Here is a 10,459-nt window from a genome sequence, read left to right on the forward strand (position 1 = left end):
GGAGCGTGTAACTTGATTACCATTTTGTATAACACACTGCTTTAGGAGTGCGTCTTGCATGTGCTCCGCAACACCAGCTTTAGAAAGGGCTTGCATCAATTTGTCAATGAATGACCCAAGGGGTTCCTCTCGACCTTGTTTAATATTCATATACATAGGGGGCCCCCCCGGCTCCCAAATTTTGTCCATTGCCCTTTTTTCCACCCGCATGACCTCTCTTAATTTTTCTACTCCTATACCAGCCTGAGCATCTGTTCGAGTATAATCACCGTTTCCTAGTAATTCATTCATTGTAATTCCAAAAAGGGGGTCTCCTTGGGCACGAGGTAATGCTACTGAAGCAGCCGCTTCCTCCCCCCATCTTGCATCAAATGTAAGTTTCTGATGAGGGGTATAAATTAAACGAGCAATACCCTTGATGTCTACAGGCAGGAGAATCATTGAATTAAATAAGTAATCAAGCATCTGCTTGGCCGGTTCACTAGTAACCCCAAATTGAGAGACTGTAGCTCGGAGTTGTGCCAATATTTTCCAATCCATTTGAGTGATATCTACCCTATGACCGCCGCCTGGTCGAGGGTGAAAAATAACAGGAAAGGCCATAGAAGTAGCAACATGGTCTTGTGCCGCATCGGCAAGGACCCTATCTCCGTTTTCGACTCCGTGGCGTGCCAGAGCAGCCCAAACTTCCCCTCTCTGACTTGCCATAGCCTCCGCGAGGTCCGAAAGGGCTCCGGGGAACGGCTCCGTGGCATTAGGAGACAAAGGAAGGGAGTTTGGAGGAGACTCAGATGGTCCGTTTTCCATAATAGAGGCAGACGGGGGAGAGGGAAGAGGGGGAGGAGGGGGGGGGGGGGGGTATCTCGACTGTCGAAACGGTCGGCGGATTAGGGGCAGAGGGAGAGGGAAGAGCGGGAGGGGGGGGGGGGGGTATCTCGACTGTCGAAACAGTCGGCGGATTAGGGGCAGAAGGATCATAGTGACGATTTTGATTTTGTGCCAAACGGGCACTTTCGGCCACACGTTTTTCTGCCTGTACCATCAAGAGTTCGTTATGTATCAAGCGCCACAATTTGGATAATTTTTTAGCAATTTTATCATCGTCTAACGTAAGGTCCCATAATTTATCGCCGTAGCGACGCCATTCCGATAATTGGTGAATAGAGTGGGGATCACTAAAAATACCCAGGGACCGAGCATGGGAAAGAAGGGCTGGGAGGTCCTTACCAAAATCTAAGCCTTTTACCCCCCGACGACGGAGGAAGGCAGTAAAAAGATCATACGCCGCTTGCCTGTCCATATTTACCGGATCCGTTGCACCCTCCAGGCGTCGGCAGCGCGTAGCAGCAGAGCCTGCCGATGCAGCACTCTGGGCCAAAGCAGGAGACGAGCAGCCCACCGATGTAGCACTCCCGTTCTGCAGAAGCCGTCTTTATGTCGAGACCTGCACCCAACGCAACTCCTTCAGGCAAAGGGAAGGGTCCCTGTTCGGGCGCCAGTTGTTGGAGTCGCGGGAGACAAGCCTCATGCTCTCATGGTCAGCAAGCCTCGTTTATTTAGCAAGACACATCCACTTTTATAGCTTGCAGGGTTAGTTACATTGTCTGATAAGATACAGCAAAATCATTGGTCAGCCTGTGTCGATGCAGGGGTCTCCAGGTAACTCGACGAAGCAGTGAGCAGCCGTGAGGACCCACTGGGGGGTGATGAGGGACCCCCCGCAGATGTGCGAGGAGCCGGTGCCCCTGGGGAACTGGATGCTGACGATCCATGGCCAGGCGCCCTGCTGCGCATCCACGCCTCCGACGATGCGTGACGTCCCATAGTAATCAGCCATGGGACGGGTACCGCAAGTGCCTCTGGAAGCAGAAGCCCAACACTTGATGGTTAGCGATGAAGGGCGAGCATTGTCCCACCCCACTGGTGCCGCAGGTACAAGGGACCCTATGGGGTGCCCCATAGCTGCGCTGTGCTACCACATGGGGTGATGGCAAGGAAGTGGTGCTCCGCCAATCCCACCATCCCACTGGTGTGCCCCTGGCTGGGAGCAGCAGCATCTCCCTATGGAATACCCGGAGCCCCGGGGCCACTCACCCACAGCTGTCCCAGGAGCCCCGCACCAGCCAGGCCGAGGCCAGCAGGATGATGGCACGGAGAAAGCCATCGCTGCCAGCACCGCTAAGGGTGACAACAAGGAGCTGCAAGCACCACTGCACCCAAAGCACAACTGCCCCAGGGACACGGGTGCTGGATGCAGGTCCCTTGGAGCTGGTGCTGATGTCCTAGAGAGGCAGGTTCCATTGGGGGGGTTCAGTGGGGGGGAGTGGGGTATGACCATGAGGGGTTCCATGGTGTGGGGGGGCATGCTGAGACGGGGGTGTTCTGATGGGCTTGGGGTGATTTGAATCCCTATGGGCTGCTCTGCTTGTGGAATGCTCTGAGTCCCTATAGGATGCTCTGCCTGTGGGATGCTCTGAATACCTATGGGAAGCTCTGCCTGTGGGATGACCTAAATCCCTGTAGGATGTTCTGCTTGTGAGATGCTCTGAAACCCTATGGGATGCTCTGTTTGTGGGATGATCTGAATCCCTATGGGTTGCTCTGCTTGTTGGATGTTCTCAATCCCTATGGGATGCTCTGCTTGTGGGATGCTCTGAATCCCTCTGGGATGCTCTGGAGCCCTATGGGATGCCCTGAATATCTCTGGGATGCTCTGGAGCCCTCTGAGATGCTCTGAATCCCTCTGGGATGCTCTGCTTGTGGGATGCTCTGAATCCCTCTGGGATGCTCTGCTTGTGGGATGCTCTGAATCCCTCTGGGATGCTCTGCTTGTGGGATGCTGTGGAGCTCCCTTGCGCCACCAGCTCCTTCCCAAGATCCATCCACCAGAGAACATCCACACTGCAGCACAGAGGTGTGGGATCATGGAGTCATGGAATCCTGGAGTCATGCAACGGGTTGGGTTGAAGGCACCTTAAAGCTCTTCCAGCTCCAACCCCTTCCATGGGCAGGAATACCTTCCATAGAGCAGGATGCTCCAAGCCCAATCCAACCATGCCCGCTCCCAAGAACACCCCACAAACCCAATTAACTTGGACGGTTTTACCTCAAGGGTTTCAAACCAGTCCAGCCATGTTTGGAAATCAGTGCACACACAGCCAGAATCATGGAAGCCACCCACTCAGACGGGGACTCTGGTACAATACGGGGATGCCCTATGAACTGCCCCAGGAACAGAGGAAGAACGTGTCCAGGGGATGGTGGGATTATTGAAGCTCCTGGGACTGAACGGGTATCGGGGATCCAGATTAAAGGCCCAACTAATTCAAACCCGAGTTTCCTCCTTAGGATATGAAGTAACAGGAGGACAGAGAGAACTTGGAATCGCTGGAAAAGAAGCCCTTTGTCAAACTCCACGACCGTTGACCGTCAAGGAGCTCTGGATGTTCCCGGGAATGACGGTATGGGGCAGACTTGAGATCCACGATTACGGTGTTCTGGTAAGACCACGCTAGGAACTGTTAAAAGGAAACCCTCCCTCTTTGAAACGGACTGATGCAGCAGAGGGGGCTTTTAGAAATTCAGGAACAGAGCAAATGAGAGCTGCAGCTCTGGGACTTCTGGCTGCAAACCAACCCTGTTGGCTGTATTCTGATGGAAAACAAGGAGCAGCCTCGGGGGTCCTGGCTCAGGGACCCTAGAAAAGGGCAGTGGCATCGTTTGCGAAAGAGCTGAATGAAGCGAGCAGAGCACGGCCCGGATGCCTGAGGGCTGTGGCGGCGGTTCTCATGAATACGGAAGAGGCCGCAAACTCTCCTTGGGACAGAAGATGACTGTACTGGTGTCCATGTTGTATCGGCAGCCCTGGAACAGAAAGGAGCCCACTGGTTATCTCCTTCACGGTTTTCAAAGTACCAGGCCACTCCTGTGGAACAGGATGATATAGAAATTGTGGTCACCGATGTGGTGAACCCAGCATCCTTTCTGCAGGATCCACTAACACACGAGTGCTTGGCCACTGGAGAGACTGCGCATTGGAGCCCACCAGATTTGGTTCTTGGTTTACTGATGGGAACCGCTCCATGAAAAAAGGTGATCGAAAGGCAGGATATGCCCTTACCACCACTTGACAGGTAACAGAAGCTAAACCTTTACCAGCAAACCCCTCTGCCCGGAAGGCAGAAATAACAGCATTATCGAGAGCCTGGAACTGGCTAAAGACAAAAGGATCAATATTTGGGCTGATTCTAAATACGCGTTTGGTGTGGTCCATGCACACGGAGCCATCTGGAAAGAACGAGGGCTTTTGAACAGCCAAGGGAAACAGATTAAACGTGCTGCAGAAACTGCTGTTCGGCTGCCTGAGGAAGGAGCTGTTATGTATTGTAGAGGGCATCAACACGGTGACCCTGATCAGGAAATCGGAACTAATTTGGCCGATTTGGAAGCCAAACGAGCATCTGAACAATGTAAAATCATGTCCTTAATCCCTGACGGCAAACTGACAACTGGGAAATCTGAACCCAGATATTCAAAAGGGGATGAAAAGCTGACTGAAGATCTGAAAAGACAGGAAAACAAAGAGGGCTGGGTTCAGATAGCTGATGGGCCCACTGTAATTGCCTATAATCCACTCTGGAAGCTGGTTCAGGAGGAACATAATGAAACTCATTGGCTGAAAACAGAAATCAAACTGGGACAATCGGGTGAGGAAGTTCTCTGGGACAGCAGTGGCAAATCGATTTTTCTGAATGTCCTGGGTTCAGCAGCAGCAGTCATTTTTCTCCTTCTTAGTAGCTGGTGCAGCGCTGTGGTTTCGTTTTTTGGCCTGGGAACAGCGCTGATAACGCCGATGTTTTCAGTTGCTGCTCAAATGTTTGGTCTGGCCAAGGACTTTGTGAGCCACCTGCTCTGCCAGGGAGGAGGGGAGGCCGGGAGGAAGCAGAGACAGGACACCTGACCCAAACTAGCCCAAGAGGTATTCCATACCACAGCACGGCATGGCCAGGATGTAACTGGGAGTTACCCGGAAGGGCTGGGACTGCAGGGTTGGAGGAGGCATCGGTCGGTGCTCTGCTGGGGGGACTGGGGCGAGTTATTGGTCGGCTGGCATTGAGGTGTTGTATTTTCCCCCTTGTTATTTCCTTTATCATTATTATTATTGGTGGTAGCAGCAGTGATTTCTGTTATACCTTAGTTACTAAACTGTTCTTATCTCAACCCGTGGGAGTTGCATTCTTTCTGATTCTCCTCTCCGTCCCTCCAGGAGCAGGGGGAGGGCAAGAAGGGGGGAGAAGTGAGCAAACGAGGTTTGTAGTTGGGTTTAAAGCACGACACTTGTGAGGTCCCAAGGGAAGATCCCAAGCCTGGAAGCAGGATGCTCCAGCTGGATGCAGGGATGAAGTGGGATGCTCCAGCTGGATGCAGGGATGAAACAGAACCATGGACGGCTGGGTTCTTCTTCATCATTTGGGTGTAGAGAGGAGGGTGAAGGGTTCCAACTGGAACAGGGAAGTTCAGGTTGGAGATAAGGAAGTGAGGGTGCTGGGACACTGGGATGGGTTGAATGGGGAAGGAGGGATGGGGCATGGAGCAACCTGGTCTTATGGAAGCTCTCCCCTCTCCTTCTTCATGCCACGGCTTAATAGTAGGGCAATGATTGGACTTGATGCTCCTGAAGGTCTTTCCCAACCTGGCTGATTCCCTGATTCCCAGCTCCCGCTTCCCACTGTGCCCTCCATCCCTCATCCCCATCCCTCCCCATGCACCAGAAGAAGAGGTGGGCATGCAAAGCGTCCCCTCTACGGGAAAACGAGGCAACTTTACTGCAGTTCAAGCCAACTGCAGGGGATGCCGCTCCTCAAGTCTTCTTCCCCCCTAGACCCTGCAGCAACTCCCGCACCCGAGTGGCGAATTCCACCAGCACCCGAACCGGGAACGAGCAGAAGCCACTGATGCTGGAGGCCGTGGGCGCCGGCATCGTCTCCTGGGTGGGAGTGTGGGAGACGTGCTGGTGGCTCCATGTCGGGGGCGTGGCGGAGGCTCCCGCGGAGCGGAACATCCCCAGCTGGTAGAGGATCCACTCATGGAAGTGCTGCGTTGAGGTGTAGACCCCCGGATGGTTGGCCCTGGCGCAGCCGCGGCCCCAGCTCGTCAGCCCCACAACCCAGAAGAAGTTGGCGCGCTTGTCCCGGCACATGAGGGGACCGCCGCTGTCACCCTATGGAGGAGAAGGAGAGAGGATGAGGATGGGGATGGGTGGCCATGGCAACGCTGGAGGGGACCGCCACTCTCCCCTGTGGGGATGGAAGGGTTCTCCTTCATCATTTGGGCGTGAAGAGGGACCTTCCACATGGATTGGAGCCGTAGGATGAGGAGTGATGGGTTCCAACTGGAACATGGGAGTGTGGTTTGAGATAAGGAGAAGTTGTTCCATATGAGGGTGGTGGGACACTGGCATGGGTTGGACGGAGAAGGATGGATGGGGCTTGGAGCAACCTGGTCTAATGGAAGGCGTCCCTGGCCCTTGCTTCCACCTGGATGCTTTAAGCTCCTTCCCAACCTAACCCATTCCATGAACCCGTGCTCATGACACGGTTTAGTGGTGGAATCTTGATGCTCTTAAAGCTCCAGCCTCTACGGTCTGTGCGCAGGGATGACGGCCCAGGAGGCGGATGCGCTTCCGCAGCTGGGATAAGGGGGGATGCAGAGCAAGGCCCTGCGGATGGGAGAGGAGAAGGGAGCCCCGATGGCACATCCCTACCTGGCAGGTGTCGATGCCTCCCTGCGGGTACCCAGCACAGAGGTTGTGTCTCTTGATGGCCCCTCGGTACCAATTGGTGCTGTTGCAGAGCTTGACATCAATGAGGCGGACCTTGGCCTCCTGCAGGGCTGATGGGGACGATGCCCCCGCTGTGGGGACACAAAGGGGGTCAGGGCTGGGGGTACAAGGCATGGCTTTGGGGTATTGGGGGCTGAGAAGCTCAATGGGATCCATCAACACCCCCCCCCCCACGGCCTGGGCTGCATCCTCTCTGCTCAGTATCCTCAACATAAGGAGGACGTGAAGGGACCTTCAGCGATGGGACAAGGGCTGATGGTTTCCAGCTCAACCAGAAATGCTCAGGTTGAACCGAATGAAGTGGTGGGACACTGGGATGGGTTGGATGGAGAAGGCTGGTTTGCTCCTTCCCCAGTTGGAGCAACCTCCAATAGGCCTGGATGAGCTTTACCCTCCCTTCCATCCCATTCCATGAACCCATGACCCAGCATTCCAAGGCCAACGGGGCCGTCGGGCACTCACTTCTGGCCTCCCTCGCGCCCCATCCGCTGATGAAGCACTCGGAGAGCTGGGATAGCCTGAGCGTCGCATCGGGCACGCAGGCCAGCTGCACGTGGTACCCGCACTGCACCGGCTGGTCCAGCTCCACCAAGGCGATGTCGAAGCCGCCGGAGATGCCGGTGTAATATTCATGGACCACGACCTGCCGTATCCGACGCTTCTGGGTCTCGGCATTGGCCCAAGCCAGGTCCGTGATTCCGACCATCACGAACCAATCCATGGTGAAGCTGGGAGGGAGTGGAAGAGCAGGGGTTGGAGCCGTAGGACAAGGGCTGATGGGTTCTGACAGGGACTCGCAGGTTGGAGATAAGGAAGGGATTCCCTGGGAAGGTGCTGGGGCACTGGGATGGCATGGACGGAGAAGGTTTGGATGCTCCATGCCTGGCAGTGCTCAAGGCCGGCTTGGAGCAAGCTGCTTTACGGAAGGCATCCCTGCCCATGGCAAGGGGTTGGAAGTGGGTGATCCCAAGCTCCTTTCCAACCCAACCCAGCCGATTCCATGATCCATTCAATCCCGTGCCATTCCATTCCATCTCATTCCATGCCATTCTGTGCCATTCTAATCCATTCTATGGAGAAGAGGGGTGGGAAGGAGCCACATTCCTGCTGCTTCCCAAAGGAAAGCACTGCCCCAGGGTGCCTTAGGCTCAAGGGCTGTCAAGCTGGAAGCAGCCTTCTCTTGAGTGCTCTTCCCAGTGCATCCAGGATGGGGAATCGGACAGGATGGGAGCTGCTCCTGGGCTATTCCCTAAGGCTGGAATCCCTCCTCTGCCTTACTTTTGCCCGACGAAGCAGTGAGCAGCCGTGAGGACCCACTGGGGGGTGATGAGGGACCCCCCGCAGATGTGCGAGGAGCCGGTGCCCCTGGGGAACTGGATGCTGACGATCCATGGCCAGGCGCCCTGCTGCGCATCCACGCCTCCGACGATGCGTGACGTCCCATAGTAATCAGCCATGGGACGGGTACCGCAAGTGCCTCTGGAAGCAGAAGCCCAACACTTGATGGTTAGCGATGAAGGGCGAGCATTGTCCCACCCCACTGGTGCTGCAGGTACAAGGGACCCTATGGGGTGCCCCATAGCTGCGCTGTGCTACCACATGGGGTGATGGCAAGGAAGTGGGGCTCCCCCAATCCCACCATCCCACTGGTGTGCCCCTGGCTGGGAGCAGCAGCATCTCCCTATGGAATACCAGGAGCCCCGGGGCCACTCACCCACAGCTGTCCCAGGAGCCTCGCACCAGCCAGGCCGAGGCCAGCAGGATGACGGCACGGAGCAAAGCCATCGCTGCCAGCACCGCTAAGGGTGACAACAAGGAGCTGCAAGCACCACTGCACCCAAAGCACAACTGCCCCAGGGACACGGGTGCTGGATGCAGGTCCCTTGGAGCTGGTGCTGATGTCATAGAGAGGCAGGTTCCATGGGGGGGGTTCAGTGGGGGGCGAATGGGGCGTGACCATGAGGGGTTCCATGGTGTGTGGGGGCATGCTGAGACGGGGGTGTTCTGATGGGCTTGGGGTGATTTGAATCCCTATGGGATGCTCTGGAGCTCTGTGGGATGCTCTGGAGCCCTGTGGGATGCTCTGTTTGTGGGATGCACTGAATCCCTTTGGGATGCTCCGGAACTCTGTGGGATGCTCTGGAGCCCTATTGGATGCTTTGAATCCCTATGGGATTGATTCTCTGCTTGTGGGATGCTATGAATCCCTATAGGATTCTCTGCTTGTGGGATGCTCTGAATCTGTATGGGCTGCTCTGCCTGTGGAATGCTCTGAGTCCCTGTAGGATGCTCTGCTTGTGGGATGCTCTGAATCCCTATGGGATGCTCTGCTTGTGGGATGATCTGAATCCCTATGGGATGCTCTGCTTGTTGGATGGTCTGAATCCCTATGGGATGCTCTGGAGCCCTAAGGGATGCTCTGAATCCCTGTGGGATGCTCTGGAGCCCTATGAGATGCTCTGAATACCTCTGGGATGCTCTGCTTGTGGGATGCCTTGGAGCTCACTTGTGCCAGTGTCGCCCTGCCGTGCCCGGAGGGCCTCCAGAGTTGCACTGCCCAACTGCAGCGCAGCAGCAAGAGCTGTGTGCAGCCCTCCCGCATCCCAGGTGAGCCCTGTGCTCCTCCGCACCCAGGCAGGCACCCAGGGAAGCCCTTTCCCTGCAGCGTGATGGGCACTGGGAGTGCTCCCTGCCTCGGCGAGCTGCTGCTGTGCCAGTCCCGTTCTAGTCTGGGGGGGCAAACACCTGGGAATGGGATGTTTGGTGCTGCTGGAAGAGGCCGTTTGGGGTTTGCTGTTCCTGGCTGCAGCCACAGTCTTGGAAGGGTCCTTGGAGAGAGGTGGGAAGGAGGAGGCTTGGATCCTCCTCAGGAGGGGCTCTGGGTTTGCTGCTGTTGCCCAGGAGCTGCCTCATCTGTTTCTCTGCTCTTGTCTTCCTCAGAGCCTCGCTGGGGGAACAGCACCCGGAAGGGCAGCAGGAGGAGACCCAAGGAACTGTCCCCAACCCCTTGCGCCCGCCCCCAGCCAATGAAGCTCTTGCGCTGACGGCTCCCGGATCCCTCCCCGTGTCCCTAACCCAGTTACCAGATTTCTTCCTTCCTCTGCGTCCTCCTTGCAGCCCCACAGCGCTCCCCTTAAGTGTTTCTTCTCCTCACAGTCACCCCCAAGTCCCTGCCCTGTCCCCATTCCCTGTCCCCCATTCCCAGCCCAGCTCTGGATGTGTTTTGCACCGGATGATTTATTGTCGTTCCCTCCCAGCCCCTCTCTTATCCCTGCCGGGTGTCGAGTGCCAACACATGGGGCATGCTAAGAACTAACGTGTCCTTTTAATCCATAGTTTGGTTCAAAGCAGAGGGCTGAGCAGAGACATCGGCTGCTTCTTCTTGCCCCCCTCCTGGGGGGAGCTGGGTTTGGGCCTGGCAAAGGCCCTTGCTCCTGGGGCTGAGCTCCATCGTGGCTTCCCCGCTCATGCAGGGGTTCCTGTGGGTGCCTTCTGCCCCTTTGCTGTGCTGGGGCGTCCACCCTGGGCCGTGTCCTGGAGTGCAGGCCCAGCCCCTGCTGCTTTGGGTGCTTCGGTGCTGTTCCCCCCTTGCTAAAACCCTTCTGCTGCCGCCCTGCT

The 10,459-nt window shown here is 56.1% G+C and overlaps 1 protein-coding gene across 1 annotated transcript; it reads right to left on the reverse strand.

Annotated features, from left to right (window-relative positions):
• Positions 1-5,860: 5,860 nt before the first annotated feature.
• Positions 5,861-8,626, reverse strand: LOC136024263 (acrosin-like). Its single transcript, XM_065699477.1, has 5 exons — positions 8,560-8,626; positions 8,120-8,387; positions 7,304-7,569; positions 6,764-6,912; positions 5,861-6,220 (listed from the first exon to the last, which is right to left on the reverse strand). Exons 1-5 carry the CDS (start codon positions 8,624-8,626, stop codon positions 5,861-5,863), a joined length of 1,110 nt encoding a protein of 369 aa, XP_065555549.1.
• Positions 8,627-10,459: the final 1,833 nt, after the last annotated feature.

Source organism: Lathamus discolor, chromosome 20 (assembly GCF_037157495.1).
Source record: "Lathamus discolor isolate bLatDis1 chromosome 20, bLatDis1.hap1, whole genome shotgun sequence".
Lineage (NCBI taxonomy): Eukaryota > Metazoa > Chordata > Aves > Psittaciformes > Psittacidae > Lathamus > Lathamus discolor.